The 26,320-nt window shown below is 38.5% G+C and overlaps 1 protein-coding gene across 4 annotated transcripts in view; it reads left to right on the top strand.

Annotated features, from left to right (window-relative positions):
• Positions 1–26,320, top strand: part of LOC121064381 (cytochrome P450 7B1) — a 124,055-nt gene that overhangs the window by 91,891 nt on the left and 5,844 nt on the right. For 2 of the 4 annotated variants that reach the window (XM_040545766.1, XM_040545769.1), the window contains exons 2-5: positions 9,145–9,281; positions 15,657–16,253; positions 16,702–16,908; positions 22,974–23,152. In XM_040545766.1, the coding sequence (XP_040401700.1) occupies positions 9,145–9,281; positions 15,657–16,253; positions 16,702–16,908; positions 22,974–23,152 (1,120 nt within the window). Of the gene's footprint in view, positions 1–6,548; positions 6,604–9,144; positions 9,282–10,967; positions 11,184–15,656; positions 16,254–16,701; positions 16,909–22,973; positions 23,153–26,320 lie in introns of those variants that run through there. The other 2 variants (XM_040545768.1, XM_040545767.1) reach the window with 2 other exon arrangements.

The following is a 26,320-nucleotide window of genomic DNA, read 5'->3' as shown; positions in this document are numbered from 1 at the left end:
CCAGCCCAAGGAAAATAAATTTGGAAATAATCAGGTTTGTTGCCCCCTAATTGTGGCAGCTTGTTAAGGCAGGATCAGGATTTATCAGGCTATGAACTATGAGAAAGTGTGGCTTGCCAAAGACTAATGTAGGCAGGGGCAGAGCCATAGCATAGTTTAGGGAAAGAGAAGATGGAAAGAAAGGATTCAAGGGAAATGGAAAACGGAGTAGGGAATATTCAGAAGAGGGATTTGAGGAAAGAGCATAGAAGCATGTCTATGAACAAGGAAGGAGACATTACAACTAGTGAGGAGCAAAAGAGTGCAGATTACAACATGCTTTCTGCTGAAATAAATTGCCTGTATTCTTGTGCTGAGAGAAGTAGAAGGTAAAGTTGTGGAGGGCAGGGAGAGAGGCAAAAGAAAAAAAATAAAGCTGGGATTTCAAGCGTAGCATCAGTTCAGATGGAGAAATGGAGATGTTAATCTAGGCTGGTGGCAGAAGGAGACGAAGCGGGAGAGAATGAATTTGTAATGGAGAGTTAGGTTTCAAGACTGTTTCTCCTAACATGCAATAGATTTTTAAAAGAAGAAGGAAAAGGTTGAAAACAGGAATCTGGAAAGTGAGTATATATAATCCTATAACAAGGAAGAAGACATAAGCTTTTGATATTGTGTTCATCTTAAAAACAATAAGGTTTTTGAAACATTCACCTGAGTACTGTATTCAGTTGCTGTTTTCATCTGATGTATGCATTAGTGACAGGAGTAGTCACCTTCTCTCAGTGCTTCATCCCAACTTAGAGTTGTATTTACAAATAAGTGGACTAAGCAAGGTATCTGGGACATTTTTGTATTTATTCAACTCTTCAGACTTTGGAATTTTTCAGTACATTTTTTGAGCAAAATGTGTGTGTCCTGACTGTTAATTTTTAATAAGGTTCATGAAATGTCTGACATCTGAAACTCTAGGAGGAGAGGTGGGAAATTGCTTTTAGATTGCTATTGTACTTCCAGTTGGGGAATGCATGGGCGTAATTGTGGAAGTCATGAAATTGTTAATTAAAGACTTCATAGCTGTGTTGCATCTTTTTTAAACATTAAATGTGTTTTTTGTTTTTTGTTTTTTGTTTTTTAATTCATATAAAGCTATGCACATGCAGATTTTAAGACAGAGCAAGTGGCCCTGTTTCTCTACATAATTACCTAGATAAATCAGGAGTTGGCTGCTGGTATTTGCAAATCATTTATGTGGCAGACAGAGCAAGTGAGAGACCAATGTTCTGCAGTGTTCCTTTGGTGACCTGGAGTGGTATATAATATACTCTGTTCAAAAGGGCAGATGTAGTCACTCTACCACCTAAGTGAGCATCTCTAATCTATCTGTGGTTAGTAAAGAGCAATATTTTGAAAAAAGCCTTTTCACACCTTTTCTCTCTGTTGATTATAGAGAACTTCAAGATGTCCGGCTTAACCAAGAAACCAGACTTTTGGACAGCTCACTTACATGAAATAAAGCCTATATTTTCATTACCTGCTTTGTTCTAATGAACATCCTTCATTATTTAGCATTCCTACAGTTTCAGGGAAAATAATAGTTGATTTTTACATATTTTTTTTTTTACTTCTGAAATTCTATATTCTCTGCTCAAAGAAAATACAGTTGATGCACACAGAAGATGCAACATCGTTGTATAATATTCTCTTCACTTTCCTTGTTAACATGGCTTTTTAAACGTGATGATGTCCCACCACTGTTTCTGAGATTGCCTGAATTTATTTGTTTGCTCTTTATTACGTAAGGAATGATTTCTGCATGTTTGAATATATTTCTGTGTGGAGTGCTGACATTCTTATCCACACTTCTCTTGTCATTTCTAGGCCAGACGGTTAATATGATTTCCTACTATGAGCTGCTTACTGTGTACAGTTTTAACATGTGTTGCAGTAAGGCAATGTATTAAAGTGCAGAAATGGATTATGGAAGAGATGGATATCAGACGAGAGTTGTTGGGTTGTCTTGGGTGAAGTCAATCAGTGTGCAGTGTAAATATGTTCCTGACAGTGGTAAAGGGAAATACTGGTGGAGTTCATATTCTGGTCCAGTCCTTCTCGCATGAATACAGGGAAAAAAAAGCATTTTATGTTACTGGATAATATTAAAAGAAAAGGGGCCTGCAAAGGAGGGATTAGTGTTTCAAATGGCAAACTGGAAAAAAACAGAGGACTAACCAGCAGCATCTGGACAGGACCAGGATCTTTTCTCTGGGAAAAGGCTGAGGTCTGTAATGGTTCTGAAGCTGCTTTTTTCTCATCACCGTTGTGATATTGCACAGAAAGCTGAGGTTGTACCGGGATGCAGAGTCGTGCGCATCACCCACAAGATGTACAAGGTAATCGCTGTGCGGTGCTCAGTGCATGGCGCTGCGCTTCCAGGGGGATATGGGCTAACTTCAGGAAGAGGGGAGTGGTGTGAGTACACAGAGGTCTAGAAAACCCTTGTGAGGAAGTACTGGAAGAACCTGGGGTTGCTTAACCCAAAAAAGACTAAAGGAAGATGTGATAAGTACCTTTGAATATATAAAGTTCCCCTGCAGAAGTAAAGGGGATCATTTATTCTCTTATCCTTTGTAGACAGAATGAGAAGTAGAGGGCGTGAAGTGCAGCATGAAGATAAAGGTTAGACATGAGGAGAAATTTTCTGATAAGGACAGATTGCTTGGGGAGACTGGAGACTCCATTGCTATCTTCAAGAGCAGCATAAGGGAATAAGAGAGAAGGTGTTGGCATGAAGTAGCCTACCTGGAATATCGGGCACAGAGTAAGTAACCTCTCAGTATCCCCTCCTATACTATTTTTATTTGATTACAGTTAAACTATGAAAGGAAAATACCCAGACTGGGCAAGTGATCCCAAATGTAAGACATGATAAAATAACCATGAGCTGCTCTTATTGACTTCACCCAGAGCAAAGACAACATAGCATTTCAGAGAAGGGGCCATAAGCACTGAATTTGTATTAACTTCCAATATCACTGAACTATTGTTGCATTGACTGAGTCTCTTCCATGAGTAGGTTCTGGCTGTTACAAAATTTCACATTACCTTTTGTGCAGAAACCTTCTGGGAATTTTAAATCTCTGATATACCTAAGCCAAAAGCTTTTTTTTGTGGTCGGTTTCCGTTTTTAAATTTTTCAGAGTGCTTTCTCAAAATGATATTTTCCTACCTTTTGGGTTTTTAGGCAATGCCCCAGCCAGTCACTACAAGTAATGGTTGAGTTTTTGGATGTGCCCTTCAACACAAAAGTTTGAGGAGGTGATACGCGCAATGTAAACCTACAGGTGCTAAGATAATGTAGCTAAAAAAAAAAAAAAAAGTTCCTAGACAGCAATATTTCAGAGCTACTGAATGAATTGTTGAGTACAGGTATTTTTTGGATATTCAGGGATGACCCAAATGGAATTAATAGAAGAGGGGAAAAAATGGTAGGTGAATAGGTTCTTGTGATGAAGGGTTTACTACGGAAGTTAGAGTTCTTAACAACAAAAAGCTTGTATATTTTTACAGAAGAAATGCATTTTTGTTGAAAATCCCATAAGTTTTTAACAAAAGTACTTTCAATATAAGTATTGCATTTTTTGTGGGGGAGCCTTAATAAATATTCACTGGTTGGTTGGTTTGTTCTCATCAGCATTTCTTCTAGGTTGTCTCACATCACCATTATAATCTGTCCTTGCCATATGCTCTTTTTGAAAGAGCAAATAAACTTTTCTCTCTTTGGTGTGCTCAGAGGTGTATTTCCTGGGTCTAGACATTGCTTTTTAACTTTTTTTTGCCTGAAATTTTGAACACACCATTTGCGTCATCAGTGGATGGAAAAGAGGAGGTTGTCAGCACTGCAAAGTCAGTTTACCTTGGTGAAGGTATAGGCAATGGCGGTGAACTTTTCATTTCCATGTGTGAAGAGACATCTTCTTCACTGAGTCAGTCCTCGTGTGCATCTCTCTGCCAAGACATGGCCTGATGAATCCATTTGCTCTATGTAAGCCTCCAAATAGTGGTCGGATAGGAGCAACAGCTGGTCCTCACCTCTGCAGGAAGCGTTCAAGCTGGGAATTCAAAGGTAGAAGACTGTATATTACTAAAGCTCTCATCTGTCTAATTCTGCAGGGAATACTTTTTAATATTGCACGTATTCAACCTGGAAAAGTAAGAGTGCCAGGGGATCACTGAGGCAAATAATTTCGATGGGGTATTTAAAGCATACTTAATTTTATAAGTATAAAAAATTTTTGTTGTGGACAAATGTCTGAAAGAAAATGTAAAATGTTCTGGTTTTTTGTTTTGTTTTGTCCTTGTGGATTCAAACACCTAATGCTGTGAAAAGGTTTGGGAGAAACTAACTGCTAAATTTAAAAAAAAAAAAAAAAAGAAGAAGAAGAAAGGAAAGAGAGGAAAAGAAAAGAAAAAAAGAAGGACTTGCTGGCTTTCTCCTGTCCTAAGTTTCCTGTGTCTCTCTTTCATAATACAACAAGACACTCCAGACACCACATTTCTGGGGATTACCTTTGTTGGGGTTGAAGCCTTTGGCCTCATTCTTTTCCTCACAGTTAGAGTGCTCATAAGCCCCTGGAAAGACACTGTCTGTCATGTCTTATTGCTTAAATATTGTGATCGAGCCTGTGAATAATCTCAGACTGCTCTGACATGTTCATAATAGCTTTTGTTCTACTCCTGTACCCACACATTTCCATTCCCTGAAGTCCTTCAGCGTGGTCTGCTCCAGCGTCGACGTGGGATGTGGTAGTTTGACCAAAAGTGATATGGAGAAATGAGACCAATGCCTTTAATTTTTGTGTTTGGTAATGGTGGTTTAGAAAGTACAAATGGCCCCTCTGCGGCAAGTGATACAGATAGACTTTGCTGGGCTCTTTTTCTCCCAAGCTTGGGGTTTCTTTCACCCGTTGGTGTGAGTTGCTCAGAAGCGGCCGGCGGAGCCAGCGGTGCCCTGCGGAGTGACATTTTCGTGTGTGGCTTTTTCGGTCGTTCTTTGTGCAGCGGAGGCTGTGCTCACACCAGATGCCAATCATACACCACCAGTGGATTTGCAAGATTATAGGACAGGAAAAAAGATGAAGGTTAAGCACAGGGCACAATAGAGATTACTTATGGTAATGAATTGTATAATTTTTCTAGACAGATCTGGATTAATGTTTATCCCAGGCAAGAGATTACTGTATGTCTGATTCTAGTTGTAAACAGACATTATTAAACAGAAGGTTTATGTTCATGAAATGCGACTATGGGTGTTAAAGCACTTATGATTTATTATGTGCAAAGAGAAAAATTAACCTGTTCATCTGCTATAGTACTAGATGTGCTGTAGATTTTTGCATAATTTGGAAGGCATCTGCTCCTTTGGAATACAAATAACGAGTGAAATGGGAAAGATTCTCCTCTTGTTTACACTGATCCAATGCCCTGCACTGCAGAGGAGTGGTGTAACCAGCAAAAGGATAGGATTGTGTGCTTTTATAAAGCAATAATTTTTCCATTAAAGATGGCATTTCCATTAAAGTTGGCAAAGTCTGTTTGCTTGTGGATCTTTAGGGTTTTTACTTTACAATAATAAAAAAAAATAATCTACATTGACATTCACAGAGCCTCACAAATGTTGACCTGGTTTGGGTTTCCCAAATAATTCCTTTTTACTAATGGAAAACAACATTTAGAAAACTTTGAAATAAAATAAATAAAGTAAAAAATATTTATATTTTTTATCTATTTTTTCACATAATTTATGTTGCAGCACATTTTTCATTTGGTTTACTGCATCACTGCTGCTTAGCATAAAGGAGACGTAGATACAACAATCACATTTTTTAATACTGCCTTACCTTAGTAACTAAACAGTCACACCTGAATCAGTGACTTAAATGTTTTAGGTGAGCTCAGAAATTCCTGTTAAAGAAACTGTAAACAAACTCCAAAACTTTACTTCTTTTTCATTACTTGCTAACAAGGATGTATCTTTTCAGCGTGAAAGGAAAGAAAAATTACAGATATCAATAATCTATTCATTCATTGTATTTACAGACTGTATTTGTAGCCAGAAGACTTTTTGCATAAAGTTATTTGAAATTATCCATTTACCCATAGTGGATGATACAACTGCATTGGTTTCCCTCCACTTTTTAATTGATCTGCCTACTTATAGATTGCATTGGATATGTTGCTGATGCTTTATTTGTAAAATTTGCTCATATTAAGTCTTACTGATTTTAAAGAGATTTCTCAGTGAAGTGTAGATATTCCTGTATATATGTAAAAACAACCCAACATGAAAAGAATGACAACAAAATTAAGGAACATGCAGCAAATATTATGAGATGCTGAGTGTGTTAAGTGAATTAGGTTTTAAGCAGTTAAACTAGATCTGAGTACCATTATATATGGGATAGTCAGGTGGGAAGTTCTCAGTGCTTGAATTTAAAAAGTTGGAAACTTAAATCGCCATCAAAACACTTCATACTGCTTTTTTTTTTTTTTTATATTTCTTAGATATTTACATTTGATGCACGTGTTACATTTGATACAAAAAATCAATACCATGAGAAAACAGTAAGTTTAACATTTGTCGTATCTTGTCTAATTACGGGATTTTATAAAGGCTGTGAAGTGTGAGCCCTGAGGTAAAGCTTATAAGAAACTAATTGAAGGGGAAAAGTTTGTGTGGGCTTCATTGGTGGGTCATACCGACAGCTGTAAAAGCAGCATAGTGCAGGTAGTGCAGTCCAGCACAAAGTTTTGAGCGCTGGCAGACTGCAGGTGAGAGGTTTTCGGAAAGCCCAGCTGAGGTGAGCATTACTGCCTAGAGCTTTGTGCAGTGAGGCGTGGTATTTCAGGGTGCAAGAAAGCCTCGGCTGCGCTCTTTTCTTCTCTGTGTGTTGGTCTATGAGTCATTAAGATCTCCATCTTCCGAAGAGAAGCAAAGATGGAGATGCAGACAGGTCTCTGTTATCAGCCTGCTGTGGGTCGCGAGTCGAACGGGTGCTGCGTTTCCCTCTGGAAGGCACGGAGCCGTGCCACGGTGTTCACCGGTGCTCAGCTTATTGCTGCTGAGCTGAACACGTCTGCAGCGAACGGTGACCCTCACGTCTTCGCGATAGCAAAACGTCTCCCTGATGTGATCCCACGGACTCGGAGCATTAAGTTAATTTTCCCCTGGATCTCTGAGCTGCGTCCTCTTTACCCGGCGGAAAGCTGGTGAAGAATACAGCTTTTGACCGACTGACAGAACACGGAGAGTGAAATTAGATGCATTAAATTAGAATATGACAAAAAGCCTATCTAAATATTTGTCACAGGGCTACGTACGGGGTGTCGCGTCCACCCCAGGAAGTGAAAGGAGGCCGCTGGTGGGACTGTGTAGTCTGGGGGGAAAAATTGGTAAATCATCCAGATTCATTACAGGCTTTGAGGGGATAATTAAGGGTATTGAGTGGGCTGTTAGACTTTCAGGGCTGGTAATCCCTCTCGTGTAATCTCAGATTAGTTCTTGTCTTGTCTTCACCTAACGTAGAATTAACCAGTACAAAGTTTGCTGCACCACACAAGTAAATAATGGTGTTACTTGCCCGTGGGAGGACATATAACATGTTGGCTTATGCGACGTGCACCTTCCCCACAATCAAGAAATCATCACAAAACAAACAAACAAAAACCTCAAACCCTCAAAACCCAAAGAACCAAGAAAGCCAGTGCAAACACATAGGCTGTGAAATTTTCTAATTTGTACTAGAATGTTTGCAATGTTTATTTTCCAGTTAACAAAATGATTTTCTTGAAAACCAACATTTGTAATTAGTGGCCAGTTAAACAGAAAGAGCTCAAGATGTGCAACTTGGTTTGGCCACATCTGTTCATCTTTAAACTAAATTTATTCCAACTTTTTTGCGGTAAGAGAGCAAATCACTGGCTTATAATTTCCTCCACAGAAAGTTTTAATTAGAAAAAAATAAAAAAATAAATTCAGCATATCGCATTTACCTTTTTATTATTTTTTTTTAATTTCTATTTGAGCAGTTCAAGGAGGAATGTGCCTATGATAGGGTTAATCCAGCTACATAAAAATCCATGCTGTGTATGATAGTAGTAAAGCTTGTGATCCCTTGATCTTTGATTAGATCCGAGCTAGTAAATATCTTGTGTTTAATCAGAATGAGTTGTTCTGCATGTAGTATAAGTCACCTTCACAGATGGGATGTAGCATCAGAGTTGTTCGTGAATATTTGTTTTAATCCTTTCCAGAGCAAGCATGCTTTATGTTTCTTTGTTGTAAATCAGATTCAAGCAACTAAAGACCAGCACGAAGGAAAGATGTTTACTTGCAGTTAGGAATAGGACAGTGTGAAAAGGACAGGAATAGGACCTTTTTTTCCTTTGTAAAGAAAAATATAACTTGCTAGAATCTTGAAAGGTATTTTATACTATTCCACAAACATAACTAACACACCATGGCTGCTTTTTCAGACTGGGTTAAAAACATGATTATCTGGAATTTCATCTTAAACTGTTCATACATATTTCTGGCTTAGCAGACTGTAAACATACAAAGACTAAGATTTATTACGGTAAATGTTCGGCCTCTATTATCTTTATGTTAAAGGTATTTAGTTAGAATGGTAGCTGTTTTGTGTGCTGGTAAATGGAAATTCTTAAAACCTTATCTGTAAAGCTAATCATTTTGTGTGGTATGTCAGCGTCCTATTTACCTAAATCTGTCATAATTGCCTTCTGATACATCTTCCTTTGACATGCAAAATATTGAAAACGAGAGGACTCTTCGCTGTGAGATTTTCTACAGAATGTAATTTTTCTGTGTTCATAACTTTATGGTAATAACTGGACGACCTGTAGTTAAATGCATCTCAATTTCTCCCTCTTATTTTTCATAATCACCACACAGAGCCTTCTGTGCTCAGAGGTGTGATTAGATTTAATCTGCCGTCATATCTGAAGAACTTTCTGTACAACATATTATACATTGTAAGAATTATATGCATAGATGGTAGGTCTAAGTGTAATATATAAATAGATATAAAGATGAGTTGCTCTCATGCCAAAGCTAATTCCTGATATTTTTTTTTATGTTTTTAACAGGAAGACTGGAGAGCCCCCACTAATAAATGGCTGGATTCCTTACCTTGGGAAGGCTTTGATTTTTAGAAAAGATGCTTACAAATTCTTACTGGATCAGCAAAAGAAACTTGGAGATATTTTCACTGTACATATTGCTGGTGAGCAGTATTTTAGTACTTCTCTTGATTTTTTCCATCAGTGAAGTTAAATATTAATTCAGATGTTTAATTTAGAATCTTACTTAAGCAAAAACATGTCTGCATACCATAGGACACAATACATTAAATTCAAATGTTTTATGTACATAATAAGTATCCACAAGATTTAGTTATGGTTATGTGTATTTATATACAGCTATAGGTATATATGCGTATCAACAGAATTTTTAGACGAGAAATGTATGAACATAGATTTTCCCAACACATATAAACGTGTATTTTTTTTTTCCTGAGGAAGGGAGAACTAACATCATCTTGACACTGCACAGAAAAATATCAGATTAAATTTAGAAAACACTTAAGAAAAAAAGTGCAGAATATGTTCTCACACGTTTTACAACTGGTTGACAGGAACACAAGGGAATGAATGACACATTGACTCAGTGATACAATCAGGACTGGAACACAGAAACTTCCTGTTGCCAGTCTTTTACTCTGATCATGTTTGCTGAAAATAACAATATAATAAAGTATGATATAACCTTGCTGCTTTCTGTATTTATAGCTGTTTTACTACGCTAGCTCAAATACAAACATTTGAGTGATTTCACATATACACTTAAATGTACCAGAAAAACACAGAATGAAACTGGAATCTTGAATGAAACCTAAATATATAAATTTACATATCTATATATATACTTTTTACTAAAATCATTTTAAGATCAAGTATTTTCCTTTGTTCAGAAAAAGACAACCTCCTATTAGTAGGTAGATGTTATGGATCTTTTGCCCCTCTACATGCTGATATCCTTGTTCAAATGATGAATTTTATAGTTGCATCAATAATTACTTTACAGTTAAGTCTACCTCATTTTTAGCTATTCCTGTATTTTTAGAGAGTTTCAAATAAAAATGTAAAATGTAAAGTTTGCTTGTTAATTTTGTGGCAGTGATTTTAGCTTTATTTTTCCATATAAATAATGTTTTGCAATACAAATAATTTTTTTCTTCAAAAGTCTATTAATTAAATTACAAGCAGTATGTTTAATTAAGATTTTTTTTTTCTTCCTGTTACCTAAAAATATATTCTTTTGTCCTTTGGAAGGGCATTTTACTGCTATTAAATGTATTTTTTATTATCATTCATTCTTTTTTTATTATTATTCCTTTGGAAATTGGTGTGTTTCATCTTGAAGTGAGTTTAACACATCTGCAACTCTAACTTTAATTGAAATACTCTTTTTTATTGTTAATGTATACTCACATGATAATGAGTGAGTACAATAATGGCTTCTTGCAAGTAAAATTAATAATAATAATTCGAAGACTTACCATAGTGCATTCATGAAAGCAGATACAGTCATACTTCAGAATCCTTAATTTGTTTAACCAAATAGTTATTTCTCTTTCCCCTTTTTATTGTTTTATATGACTGTATTTAGAGATTTGTGTCTTTAAGCAATCTGTGAGTGTAATTTAGTTTAATGAATTTCTGTTTGCATAATAAACAGAATTCCATTTCAACTCATCTCCCTGTGTTTAGGTATTTTTTGAAAGCTTTCATGTATACAGGTTAAGGTAAACAGAGTGAGTTACGGATATTGTTTCAGCCTTATACAAGGAAATCTTTGGTTTCGTGAATTTGTTGTATTGGAGATACTACCTCAAGTTTTCTTTTTTCAGTGTAAACATACTGACCATCAAGTCTTCACTGAGAAACAGCTTGTCAGCCACAACTTGAAAAAGAAGATGCAGCTAGTTGGTAGCTCATATCCTGTCCTGATTCCAAGGCATGCAGGCTTTCTGTGTGTCTTAGTGATTTGACAAAGATGATGTTTGTATGTTCAGCAAACATAACGTAGCCGGCTGTATACGTACTATCATTACTTTAGCCCCCTGGTGAGTGACTACAGGTTCTGTCAACAAATCCTATCAATATGTATTGTTCTAATTATTGGTTCTCAAACTAGTTCATTTGGAAAATGTGGAACGATGCTTGGAGTTTCTGGCATTGCCCCGTACCGGTAATGCGATTTTGCTGATTGTACTTTCCCATGTGATGAGCAAATGATTGTCATCCCTAAAAGTCGCAAGGGACATGGATGTCATCTTAATAAAGAAATTAAAAAGCACATCTTTCTATGAGAAACAATGTAAATTCCTGACCTGTCGCAGAAAATAGTTCTCTAATTGGTTTTGTGTGGTGGTGCAGCAGAATCGTTTTCCCCAAACGTCATACTGGCGAAGCACTACTGTACATCATTGTCAGCAGTTCAGCAGAATCTTCCTAATAAGAGGACGATTACGTAAATGCGATAGTCTTCAAAAAAGAAAGAGAGAGAGAGAGAAAAGAAAAGAAGGAAGGGAAGACAGAAAGAGAGAGATACTGAGTCTGTTGTTTTTAGATGACAGTACGTCCCAGCCCAAGCTTTCTGCTTGCTAAGGATCAGCCGGGTAGGCAGACAGCTAGGTAAGAACATAAAGAACTTGAAGCAGTTTTCTCACAGTTTCTTGGGATTAAACTTTGTCTCCTTTTGATGATACATTATTAGAAATGATACTGAGCATTGCAACGCTGTCTATGAGACTAAATCAAATTCTGATAAAGTAATCTGTCTTCCGGTGTTTTTGCTAAGCACATTTGGCCTTTTATAATTCTGCTAACAAGTCATTCTTTTCTTTTACATCATGACACACCTACAGTAAAATACCACATTTTTCTGTCTTAGGCAAAAGGTAATTTCCATGAACCCCTTACAAAGCTGAAGTCTGCTGCAAGCATTACTGAAATAACATCCATCATTATATGTCATATGAAATGCTTGTCTTTCATCATTAGCATTAAAAAGCTCCAGAATGCATTATTAGAGTAATTTCTTAACTATCATACAAATACTGGCTTCTGTGCTCAGATTTACCAAAGTTGACAATTTTCATATTTTCCACATCAATCTTACTCTTCTAGGAGACTGTGTAAACTACAAGGAGATAACCATGCTATTTGCAGCACGGTTGTAACGCAAACTGAAGGATTGGACAAGGAATATAAATTCTCTGTATCCATATTAAAAAAACTCAGAGGGCTTTTTAGAGAAACAAGTATACATTTATTATTTTGACTTGTTTCTATTGTACTAAATAAAAAAGCCAAGTGACTTAAACTATTGGGATTTGGAGTGTGACGTTTCTGTATGTCTTGGGTTTTTTGTTTTGTTTTGTTTTTGTGTGTGTGTGTTAAAGGTATTTTTTTGCATTCTAACAAGGAAAGGCATTGTGCTTTCAGTGGTTTCTGTATAAATACATCATATAGTTAAAGCTTCCCGATTTGGAAAGCATGTGGCATTCCTCCACTTTTGGTTGATCTGACATTTACCTTTGCCAATACTCTGATGGAAACTCACAAGAATCAATATTTTGGTACTGTTTTAGAAAAGACTACTACAAGAGGTAATTCTTGGCATTAGCTGTAATGGAAAGGCATGGGAGGGGAGGGAGGGACTGCATTTTAAAATTCGGTATAGTAAGTGGAAACTTGAGGAAAGGTTTCCATTTGTTGGTATCAAACACCACCAGGAACAATAAGTGGGAAGAGACTTCAACAGCAACAATGAAATGATTTGAAAAGTGAAATTAATTGCAATATTGACACTCAAAACTTTAAAGTCATACCTTGAGGTCAGAACGTTTGTTAGGGTTTGGATGTTTGCTTTTAAGTTCTCGAAGGTTGCTTAGGGTAGGGGAGATGTTGGGGCATGACTTTCTAATTTTGAGTTTTTCTGAGTTGCTGGATGGAAGGCACCATGGTAAACCTGTGCGGCTGCATCTGTGTGCAAGAATGATTGTAATTGCTAAAGGCTCCCATACCCACTCTTACAGCAATAACTTTCTAACTGCAGATTTTAGTCTTTAGATTTTAGTCTTTTTCTAATGAAGAGATCTAAAATTAGATCCTCTGTGAGGTACGTAAACAAGCTGCCTTTGTTATTCGGGGGTTCCACTTTTCTGGCTAGAGACATTTAATAAATACAGTAACAAAAGTATATATTTTTTTCATGTGTTTATACATATTGTTGACTTTCAGAGGAATGGTCTGGAGCCTGAATTGAATTCTACAAAATCAGTATTTTGGTATATACTTACTTTTTGCTACGAGGAACCTGATGAGAATAATAAAAATCAGGATCTGTGATGTTCTGTTTGTTAGAGATTTTCTCTTCCAAAGTGTGCTAGTGTGGAGAGAGTTTTGATTTAAAATTATTGCTAAAATAGTTTGTTTGTCTGAAAACCCATTTGCTGGAAATCTTTTCTTACTTAAAAATGATAAGAATTGATGTGCGTTTGCTAAGTGTCTGATTAAAGATCACAAAGAAACTCATATTTTGCATCAGAAATAAGCAGATGGTGGACAGATGGTTTAAATTAATATTAATTAAAAATCTTAACTTAAATTGTTTACCCTGTAAATGCAAAGTTAGGAAGCCAGCTTTCGTCTTTAGGGTTAATAACACTCCCAGTTTATGTATTAAAAATCACTCCAATGGGCATTCTTTCCAAGCTTTGATCACAAAGATGGTGGCCTCAATAAGAGCATGCAAGTGCGTGAAAGCTGGAGCAAGAGGAGTGCAAAGAGAGCAGCTCTAAGGCTGAGCAAAGACATGGGGAGGTCCCACAGAGGTTGGGGCTAAAAATTCCTGTGCGGTTTGGGAAGGAAGAAATGGTCAGGAAAGAGGAGTGGGAATTGAGGATCTTTTTGTCAAGCCGGTGTCTTGTTCTTTAAAAATTGGTTTATACCTATGGTTTATTACATTACAGTGAAGCAAACTACAAGTGCCTCAGAAACCTTCACACTGTTGACCAAATTGGGGGTCAAATTCTCAATTTATCCCGTCTTTCCTCACTGTTTTCACTGGGATTGCAGTGGATGTAAACAGGATGAAAATTACACGCAAAGAAAGTCCAGAACACACCCGTCTTTACCACAGAGCAGTGTGTGTATATACAAGTCAGGATACGGAATAACTATGATAATTCAAATATCACTATATGGTAACCATGGATACTTGTTGACATTTTTAGTGGTAGTGACTACTTTATCTCAGGACATCTGTCACAGAGCCAAATTTGGTCCTCAGTTAAGCATGTAGTGTTCCCATTAAAATCAAAGGAGATTTGTCCCTTTAGTGAGACAGAATTAGACTATAAGTGTGGTAAGCTTTGATATTTTCTGGGTTTATGTCTAGGATATTTCACAGAGAATGTGTACATTTTAATGGGTACTTTTTTCCCTAATGCACCTGTCCCTACAAGCTAAGAATCAGGAGCTCTAAATTTAGACTTAACATGGGAATCATCCATAAAGAGTTAAGATTTAATTGGGCTTTGGGAGTATTAGCATTTTGATTCATGACAGTTCACCAAAATACTCTTCTTTATTAGTTGACTTTATGCTTGGGGGAAAATTTCAGATTTTTTTCTGGCATAGACAACTTGAAAAAGATGTCAAAAGCTGCAATTCTGTACCTTAGTACAACTGGAGGTCCTGCTGTGGTCTCTCCTTAATACCTCAGGAAGACGGAAAGTTGTCCGTGCACTCTGACACAATGTCTTATAAAGCCAGGACAGTGTGTGCCCCAAAATGGCAACCATTTTAAGAATGAGAGCCTCCTTCACTGTAAGCTAGGGCTTCAAAATTGAATCCTGTTGTGGTCATTTTACTGGTACTAAACAAATTCTTAACAAAAAGTTAGACGAAACTTCAGAGGAGAAAAAAAAAAAAAACAGACGGGGCTTTAAATATTGGGGTTTGGCAGTGTGTAATTAAGGCTGTAACCAGCAGATTTTGAGTCTTGGTGTCATCTTCTTGAAGAAAAGCTGCCTAGGTAACACATTTTCTACTCCGGCCCCCCTCATCCACTTCTTCCATTCAGGTGAAATGTGTTTCTCCCTCACTGCTATTAAAAAAAAAAAAAAGCATTTTAAATGCTGCTATGACTCCACATATTTCATGAATTATAGCAGTGTAGTAAATTACTTATTCCAGGGTGCCACAGTTACAGGTCACACCCTACCGTTGCCAAAACCAGTACATCAGTCTACATCGAAAAGGCTTCATGCTGATTTTAGAAGTGCTGTGAGAATATACACTGGTGAAATCTGCATCCTGACAAAGAGAATCAGTATTCTTTCTTTTCTGAAGCTAAATACAATTTATCTTCCTTTTTTGCTTTGCAGATCTCTTCACAGGCTTTTGGTTTGGGAATTTTCTTTGTGCTCTTCTTCCAGACATTGGCGGTGCTTATTTTCAGTTACTACCTCTGAAAGCGTCACCAGATTATAAAACCCCATGTGTCTCTATTTTTTTCTTCTATTCAGGCAGATATATTACCTTTATCATGGACCCGTTTCAATATGTTTACGTCATCCGAAATAGCAAGCAACTTGAGTTCCATGAATTTGCTAATAAGATGGCTTCCAAAACTTTTGACTACCCAGCCTTGTCGAAAGCAAAATTCCCTGATCTCAAGGAAAACCTGCACAGAATCTACCAGTATCTACAAGGCAAGCCTTTGGACATAATTTCTGACCACATGATGAAAAATCTCCAGGATATATTTGAATGGAAATGCTCGCAAGCAACAGATTGGGAAACAGAAAAAATGTACAAATTCTGCTGCTCTGTAATGTTTGAAGCCAGTTTTGTAACACTGTATGGAAGAGTTCCTGCTGCAGATGGCCACAAAGTTATTAGTGAAATCAGAGACAAATTTATCAAGTTTGATGCCAGCTTTCCCTATTTAGCTGCAAACATACCAATTGAGTTGCTAGGAGCTACCAAGAAGGTTCGAAAGGAGCTTATACATCATTTTTTACTTCAGAACATGACAAAATGGCTGGGAGGGTCAAAAGTGGTCCAAGCCAGACAAGATATATTTGAGAAATATGAGCTGCTTGGAGATTATGACAAAGCAGGTAGGAAACTTATGAATGATTGCTTGTCTAAAATAAAATAATTTACTATAGACCTTTGAAATAAAAAGGCAAAATGGCGACCTTGAAATTTTTTTATGTTCTTTCTAATTGGCTAATGATAAAATGTTTTACTCTGAAACAACCCTCTATGATAATTGATTTTTTTTTTTTTTTGTGCTGAGGTGGTAAAACAAGATACTTAATGGTGATAATGAGAAAGATTATAACTGAGCTGCATTTACTCCCCTTATTCCCCCCACCCCCCCGACATTACATTTCAAACTATTCTCATTAAGCAGAAAATTAGACTTCAGAAGCCTATTGGTCCTCATTAGCATTCACTGATCCTTGGCTGGGTCTGTGTCCTAACATCTTTTAATTAGCACACTGCAAATCTAATCAGTGTAATAAACGCTATTAATCTTCCTTTTCACTTATTTTCTCCCAGCACATCATTTTGCCTTCCTGTGGGCCTCTGTGGGAAACACGATTCCAGCTACATTCTGGGCCATGTATTATCTGCTGCGGCACCCAGAAGCTCTTGCAGCGGTGCGTGACGAGATTGACCATTTGCTGCAGTCAACAGGTCAGAAGAGAGGGCCCACGTATAACATCCACCTCACCAGAGAACAATTGGACAACCTGGTCTACCTGGGTAATTTATTTTTATCTGTTAGAAAGGGAAGAGGGTCTCTCCCTGCAAACTCAGTTTATCACTCATTTCTGTTTACTGAGAAGGTGGAGGACACAGCTGCCTAATTGACATAATAACACCCATTTACATCAATTATAAATTATGTAGTTTATAGCTGTAGATACTCTCATTGCATGTAAACATTAAAGCCTAGGTAATTAACTATGCAAGGTATGCAAAAGGCTAAATCGAAGCTTTGCAATTATTTGAAAAAAGTTGATGCCTATTAAGTTGTTTGATTCTGAGCATCTGCCGAAGTGTTAATGCATTTCAAATACTTTGGTATGGTACTGCCAAAAAAGACCCTTTTCTGAAATTAAAGTAGGATAATGTATTTAAACTGCAAATGTAATTTTTTTCACAAGCAATTTCTTTCTTTTTCTCTCTATAACACAACAAAAAGACTTCTGAAGCGGGCTTCAGCATAGCTATGGCTCTGAACTAAACATAAGAGCTTTACAGATGAGAAATGGCATTTCCAGTATTGAAAGAAGTACCTTGATTCAAAACGGAGAGCTGTAAGGGAGATACAGGTATTCCAGTTCAAGACCAGTGGCTCAGAGGGAGGCCACCATTAGAAGTTGTATTCTGGAGCTGGATGGGCCTTCAGGGCATCAGCTGATGGCTTCATTTCACTTGCCAGTGCACAAGCACAGCAAGTGCACAGGCACTTGCAAGATTATTGCTGAAATTAGCCCAAGGGAGGAGAGAGGGAAACATTCATAGGTATGTAGAGCAAGGAGGAACCTAGCCTTGAAGCTTCTGAAAATCTCTGTAGATAGTGGTATCAGGATAGACAACAGCTGTAAAAAAAGCATAAAGGATCGATATTACTTTCACTTTAGATATTGACACCAGTCCGCTGTTAAAGCTGAGCTCATGTCTGTGGGGTTTGGTAGCTGGTGGCCTGACCTGATGGTCTTCTCTAAAAGGAAGGGGTATCAGGAGAGGGTGGTGGAGCAGCAGAGTCACTGCTCCTGGGGTGCATGTAAGTAGGGGCTGCCATTCTCCAGGACCATTTAGTATGGCATGCATCAAGAACCTGTGGTCCAGTTTGAGTTGTCTCTCATAGCACAAATATAAAATTGAGTTTGATTCAGCTACTTTGTATTAAAGCATTAGCGTTAACCATATATACCGTGAGTCTAGTAAGTCGGTTTCACCTGGAGTCACAGCTGTTTTGGTGCAGATTTATCTCCAAGTGATGGAGCAGGCTTTTGATGTCAAGATAACATGACATTCTAAGCAATTTATATACTTTAAAGAACACAAGTAAAATTGCTTCACATCAGAGTTAGCATCCACCAACAAATAATAGAAAAGGAAAGTTGCCAAGCATCAAGAAGATCAAGAGAGAATTTATTTTCTATTTGGAGACAGAGATGGGAATGGCAAGGGAAAAACACAAGCACCCCAGAAGTGCAAGAATAAGGAAAATAAAGCATGTACCTCACCAAAAACCAGCTGGTGCAAAATGGAGTCAACACTTTACAACATCAACTGTGTCATCCCCCCGCTGCTCCTAGAAATTGTCAAGCACCTTGGTAACATTTGATTTACATGTTGAGAGGAAAGTGCCACATCCTACTTTGTAGTAGTCTTGTAACACTTTTGTTAAATTTTATAATCGCGTTAAAAGTAATGTGGTATGAACAGAAGCTGGATTTCAATTCTTCTGGCACTTAAGTCATAAAGGGCTGGATACTGTCCCATAAAATAATAATATAGAAAGAAAAAAACTGTACTATAAGAGAATTAAATTCATGCTTCAGTGGAGAATGGAAAGAGATGTTTTCTTAGTAAATGTATAGGAAGGACAAAGGTCCAAATTTTCATGGCTTGCGCACCAAAAATTCCCTGTCTGCACTGGCAGCTGTGCAGGGAAAGCATGCTGTGGGCCAGCCCTGCCTTTGCACTTACAGCTTTCTGACCATGGCATCTGAGAAGGAGCTTTCCTTCCTTCCTCCCTCTCCCCCATACCAATGCAGAGCACAGAAAGCCAGGAATTCATGTCCCTGCTCCTGAGTAAGACAGCCAGGTGGGATTCTTGTGTATTTATCACCTTGTCATCTCCTTCTCCTGTTTTAAGTGCTCTGATTCCCCGTCCTCTTTTTGGCCTACTGTAACAAGAGCCTTTTTTTGGATTCATCATGCTATGGAGAGCAAGGAGGAATTGCTAAAAAGCCTGTCTCAGAGGCAATGTTGTTGTTATGGCCATATTCCTTGGGTCTAGGGAATGACATGTCCTGATTTACTTCTAAATTCAAAATACAGGTATGCAATTAAAAAAAAAAAAAAAAAAGCTTTCAACCCACAGCAAAACCAGCTCTTGTCACAAATTGTGGCCCTGATTATTTTTTCTTATGGGATTTCTGGGGCAGCACACTTCATATCGTATAGTTAAGACTTTTCCAGCAACCAAAACACGCGTACTTGTGTGTGCTTACAGAGTAACGTACATTATTAGTCATTATGAGTCACAATGGAGCTCTAATATGGTAAACGATACATGAGAACGGTCTGTCAGCTTTTATGGTTATACTGGAAATGCAAAGGGTAGAGCACAAATACACTTGGTGCATATGTAATGCATGTTTAGTCAGTTCGTTTGTTTAATATTAGTCCATTCATTTATCTGGTGAAGTATTCTTGCCCCAGGTCATTGCTGAATCCCAGATATTTCCTGCAAAAAGAGCACAGCTTGAAAATTTTTTTCTATATGAAAGGGTAGGAATCCAAAAACAGATAATGCAGAGTATGTAATCATAACACAAGCAGTAAGTGTTAAAATTGCTGGTTGGATTGAGATAAATGAATATATTTTCATGGAATGGGCTGGGCAGTAAGTACCATGTAGTTCTTCCTAAGTTGCAAATGTACTTGTTTCCAATTGTCATTTGTGTTGGCACACCTTGGTGTATGTGAGTAAGTGACCCCTCCAAATATTTGCATACCGATAGCTATTTTCCTACAATACACTCTAATAATGATGGTACCCTATTACCTGCTATCTGCTAGTGCAAAATTAACAATCCATTATGCACAATAAGTTTTATAAAACATTTACAAATCGAGATCATGTTTAATTAAAATTAACTTGCCTATGAAAGCCAAATGCACTTATGATTCACAATGACCTTTTATTACCTGCAGTCCCTTGTTTTGGCTGGATGATTGACAGCTTGCTGTTTGGCTACCATGTTGTATTTCAGCTGACAAGACTTTTCATTTTAACTCAATTTGCCTGCCTATCACAAGCTGGTGGCAGGCCAGGCTCAAGTCACCCAGCTTTGCCTCAGCAGCTTGCTCTATTTCTCATTAGTACGCATTTATTCAGTGGAAATTGGAAGACAAATGCTTGAAGGCATGTGAACTAAGTATAGCAAATTAGGGTTTAAAGACTGAATATTTATAAGTATATTGAAACAGTTTTTTAAAAAAATCTAGAATGAATCGGAGGCTGAGTGCTAGCTTTAGTATAAGAGAAATGAAGAGAGAAGTGGGAGGATTCTAAGAATAACAATACTATGAGATATTTCTCTCTCTCTCTCTAGAAAATATGTAAAATCTCTCTGACAACACCTTATCAAACAACAGCCTGGCTTCTTATGTGGCGCTCGTACAGCGAAGTTTAGCATCTCGCGTGTGTAAGAAGGGGGAAAAAATGAGGGTCATGTTCATTTGCTGCTTGGTTATCCCTTGGTATGCTTTAAATTGCCTTGTTTGTTCGGCACAAGCACAGAAACAGATGTTGCTCTACCGTGCTGGATAATTTACTGTACCTCATGGTGCAGAATGGAAGGCCTCCCAAGCTACCCAGCTGGTCTGTCAGCAGCAATGGCTGGTGTCTGCTGAACTATGACAATTGCAAGCAAAGGCTGCGGCGTTATTGTGCAGTTGTCATTCCTCCCAACGTATAGCCCGGGCATTTGGGGAAGGCTGACTGTCTATTTTTTTAATGTTAGCCTGCAAACCCGTATATGCTCCATCCTCCTTTGTTGATCATAATGTGACTCATTACTTTTGTCATCTAATGATTATCGGCATGATCGCTCAGAGCTAGAGCCAAGCTCGCCTTCCACACATAGCTGGTACTGGAAGGTAAAGCAGATTTGTCATTTATGATCTGACCGCTAAGCCACACTTTGTGCTCCATTATTGTGATTAACTTCTGCATAAGATACGCTGCCCAATTGTCAGCTGCGATCCGGCAGCGGGCACCGACCGCCGCACTCCCCAGGAGGATGGCCCCCAATAGGATGTGACCACATTGCTCGTCCAACTAAATGCACACCCGCTACTGCACAGCGGCCATTTAATAATTATTTTTCCTTTTTTGCTCTCCCCACCCCCCACCCGATTTGATTTCTTGGGTGAATGGTGCTGCATGTACATCGCCACCGCTCCCAAGCTGGGGACTGGCATGGAGTTAGGGGCTTTGTTTTTTCGGAGGCTGGGCGCAGTCTGGGAGCGAAGGCTGGACCCTCCCTTTGTACCGCGCAAAGTTTTGTTGCCAGAGCGCTGCCAGTTGAAATCTATCGTGTCAGGTGCCTTGTGGCTATCCGCAGTAGAGGCCATATTCTGGAACCGGGGCTCTTCTCTGGCTTCGTCACCAACAAGCCGATTTGACTCTGCCTGATTATAGTAACGAAGGCAGTCCAAAAGAATATGCACAGACTCACTGTACGTCACATTGAATCACGGCGCTGGCCACACAGAGCTGACCGCAGCCTCATTTCTTTAGACAAATGCATGCTTAAGGAAAAACCTCCTGCAAGAAAGCATCCAGGGCCACTTTATTTGCTATGCATGCTGCACCAGATTAAATTTTTGTGAAAGAACGGTTGTTATTATTTTTTTCAGATGCATCTACACTGGGTAGCTACTGTCTCTAATAAACCAACCTTTTGGGTGCAGCAGTTACAGTGCTTCGGTGAACACTTACAAGCAGGCTTATTTGGTATCACAAAACATAATACAGGCACAAATGGATTATTATGTGAAAATTAAACCCAATTTTAGGCTATTTTTCACACTGGCGATTAGAAGGAATCAAGCCACATATAACGGCACCCATACACACTGGTGGAAAAATAGTCAGTTTTGATTACAAAGTGAGAGATGCAGCCCTAGACAGGGGCTACATGCTGATATACATGCTATCAGAATGATTTATGCAAATTATGCATATTATTCCCAAAGGAATTCCTCCTCAAACTGCCAGGATAAATTGCCGGAAATTAGCCATAAAATCTGTCGTGCTAGGAGCAAAAGGTGAAGGCCACTGGGAAAGCAAGGACATTCAGCTTCTGGAGCCTTCCAGGATGTGATGGTGGAGAAAAAATCATGCTTCCCCTAGTACTGAAAGGACTAGGTTTTGTTTTCTCTTTGCCAATTAAAAGTGTCTTTCTCTCTTAAATCTACCAGGCAAACAATGAATTGTTTTCATTCACTTGGACCATAATAGACGTTATCGTTTGGCAACGTAGCTCATTGAAAGCAAAATAAATTTAAAAATCCTCAGCCTGACTGCAGAATTAACAAGTGAAATGTTTTTTCTAACGTGTAGCCCTGCCGCTACATCCAACAGCTTTTGAAAGGCAAGCTGAATAGCTCCGTGGATGCTTTCACTGGTATTTGCTTGCAACCTCCAAAATATATGTAAATGCATAAAGCATTCATGTTTTCTGATTGCGTTGTTTTCAACGTGATGCCTGAATAATGACTTTCCACCCAAAATCCAGGGCTGCCTCCAGCCGACACGATTTCCCAGAACTATCAGCGAGAATCACATCGCAGTGCTCAGAGCGGCGGCCCCCCGCCCTGCGGGACTGTTTAGTACCTCCTCGTAGTGTCTGGTTTATGTTTTGTTTTCTTTGTGTTTTGTTGGTTTTTTTTTTTTCTTTTTTTTTCCTTCAGCCTGCCCTACTAAACCTGTCGAGATGCAGCAGCTGCAGCCATGTATAACTTGCAGTCATCTCCCATATTTCTGACGCTTCCCCCCCTCCGTTTTTGTTTAATCGCAGAAAGCGCCTTAAACGAGAGTTTACGGATGTGCTCATCTTCCATGAACATTCGCATCAGCCAGGAGGATTTTGTCCTCAAGCTTGAAGGGGATCAGGAAGTCAGTCTGAGGAAAGGAGACTGGATAGCCCTTTACCCTCAGATTTTGCACATGGACCCTGAGGTCTATGAAGATCCTAAGGTAAACACTCAGCTGGTGCTACTCTTCCTACTTCAGGCACATTGCAGCAGCCAGGCCTTTTGTGATAGTTTTTTTCTTTTTCTTTCTTTTTTTTTTTTTTTTCCTGCTGTTCCTTCTTGTGGAACAAATCTTCCGACTTTCAAATGTGTTTTCGAGGGCCCTATAGGTCAAAGGATTCATGGCCTGAAGAGAGAAATATGGTGATGAGACTGACTGCTACTGCTTCAAAGGAATTGACAATTGCACATTGACTACCATAAACTTTAGGCTAAATGTGGGTTTTGTTTGGCAGTGGATCATTTGATACCCAAGGAGGGCTGAATAATAGAAGGTGGTTTAAATAGCAAATAATGTGGGCCATTTAGCTAAGTGCCCCCAAAGCATCATTGACTCTGAAGCCCTATAATAGCAGTGTCTTACTTGAGCCTTATGCTTTTTCACCTCTCTTCATAGGGATTCACCCCTTCTTGATCAATTAGTATAGTGTTGTGGACTTGAAACTGCAAAGCTGTTGCTCCACAGTGAAGCTCCGAGGGTAATTGTGTCATCTCCTTGTATTTTTCTCTGACGCTCGAGTTAATGAATATCAAAGACTCGAAATTAATCCACCCTGCCTCAGCCTTAATATGGCTTCAGAAGTTCACCACCTGCATGCAAATTGAATAGTCCTAGTCCCCAGTAGGTTATTCCACCAGGTTGTTGTCCCTGGTCCAGGGTGCCACACAGGAGGTGAAGCTGTATATAAGCTGAGGCCATTAAATGCCTCCTCATCCAGAGAGGTAGGAGTTACACCTGAATCATTCCTCATCCCCCTTTTCCTAGGCAAACAGCTGTCTCCCTGCCATGCCGATTTCCAGCCTTGATATTTGAACCAAAGATGCATTTCAGACCACAGTTCAGCTCTGGGAGGTACACGGGATGTGTTTAGATGCTTGTAGAAACCCCGTATTTGAGACAGTGCTCCCTGAAGCTGTCCCTTTTGGAAATTTGAGGATAAAGATGTGCATGTGGGGTTGCAGAGGATGGGTGAGATTCAGATGCCTTGTTTGTGCAGGACAGCATTTCGCTGTGCAGGAGCTCCACCAGAGGCAGTGAGAGGAGGTATGGAGTGTGTTGGAGTTAGCAGGAGTAGAGTATAGTTACAGGTATGAACAAAAGGGCCACGAAAATGGAAATGACATCCAGTAGGGCCCTGCTGTCTGTACCCACGCAAAAATAAAGACAAAGGCTGCTGAGAAAATCAGTGTTTAAAAAAAAAACACATATATTGGCAAATAGTTAATTAATATTTTTATCCTTAAAAGCCATAACTAACAAATAAGCTTTTCCTCATTTTATTCTTAACACTTTATTTTGGAGAACATTATTGATTTGTCAAAAGTCCATCTGTTTGTTTAGGTCCTAGACCAAAGCATCAGAGCGGTAGCTGAGCCCCTCCCTTATTCAATAATTGTCAGAATACATTACCATATTTCTATTGCTTGAATATATCTGCTTGGTATCAGCTCTGCTCAGCTTTCACAGTACAGCTTTAGTTCATATATTTTATCTTTTTGATAGTGAATGAGCAATCCACACTTTGCAGTACATTGATTTCAGCACATGGGCCCTCTCGAAAAGTGGGGAAATCACTGTTCTGTTTGGTTCTTAAAATATGCAGTGTGCTTTCAACAATAACTACTGAAGATCAGATAGAGATGGAGAATGAATTTTTTGAAAGGTGCAGTCTTGAGCTTGTCATATATTTAGGGAAAACTTTCCTGGGAAAACAGGCAGCTTGACGAGATAATTTTGTAGCAATGCTTTTCTCCTGGATACATAAATTTAAGTTCAAGCTATCTTCTGCTTTGGCACCATATTGTATAAGTGTGAGCATATATTGTTGACCTCCTTCTTCACTCAGAGCCTAAATAAATGAGTCAATTTTTATGAAGTGGATAAGTGAACCTCTGAATCATAACACAGCTAAGTTACAGAGCTCAGTAATTGAACTCTGCAAATCCCATAGAATGAAATATGAGGAAATCCTGCAGGAAACCCTACACGGTGGCTTCCCAAACAAAGCTAAATACAAGATGTGACGGAGAGAGACTTGCAACAGTCACAGGAGATTCCTCAGTTTTCATAATACTCTGAACAGGCCATCCACACAAAACTTCATCTCCAGTTTCTTCACCCTTTCCTCACCATCATCCAGCCTCTCCCATCCAAGGAAGCCTCATGCATGGCTGAAAGCTCCTGCATTGTCAAAAATAAGTCTTCCCTTAAAAGCTAGCTCGCTGGCTCAAAAAATCTATCCGAACCTAGGGGATTCAACAACACAAGCATGAGTTTGCTGTCTCACATGTGTTTTCTGATTTTTCCAATTCCTTAGACAGTAATTTATTTTTTTGTTAAAATGAACTACAGCTTTCAGATGGCTCTTGGGATTTGGTTTGGTCCAGTACGTGTGCAATACCATAGTTCCTAATAGCTCCAGACATGAGGAGTTCACTCTGTGGACATATTCCAGTGAAGTGAAGAGATTTGTTTTTGTGGTTTTTTTTTGTTTGTTTGGTTTTTTGTTGTTGTTGTTTTGTTTTGTTTTATTTTGCTTTGCTTTTTAAGCTATTACAGTTCATATTTGGCAGTGCTTTTTTAGATCGACAGGTTTTACATTTCAGGAAGTGAATCTGTTTTAAGGGCGGTATTCTGGGCTTTCATTTGTTACTGTTCTTCAAATGAAGCAGTAACTTAAAGAGAAAAAAAAAAACTTCCTTTTGGCTGGGGTATTCAAAGAGTCTGAAAATAATTATTTCTCAGTGAAAAAAAAAAAAAAAAAAGAAAACACATATAATGGCTTTTAACATTGTGGGAAATCCAGGCCCTTGCTATTTAGAGAAACAGGTCTTCAACACCCTAAGTTGTATCCCCTCCTGTGCGCATTCTCCTTCTCCCCTTTTTCATAGGCCACGTCCCCTGCCACTGTTTTTCTCAACAACCAGACATGCAGTGTGTGGTTTCCAGAGCCTTTAACCTAATGGGTAGATCAGTATCAGTGCGTTTTATCATTGTGTTGTTTTGTGGTGTGGTTTTTTTTTTTTAATCAGTTGAGGTGGTTTCTGTCTGACTGACTTGTTCCCAGCCAGCTCCAAATGGCTGCTGCTATAGCAGATGTATGCAAAGCAG

This window comes from Cygnus olor, chromosome 2 (assembly GCF_009769625.2).
Source record: "Cygnus olor isolate bCygOlo1 chromosome 2, bCygOlo1.pri.v2, whole genome shotgun sequence".
Classification (NCBI taxonomy): Eukaryota; Metazoa; Chordata; class Aves; order Anseriformes; family Anatidae; genus Cygnus; species Cygnus olor.
The sequence above is the reverse complement of the archived record's forward strand: the minus strand, read 5'-3'. Positions and strand labels throughout refer to the sequence as shown.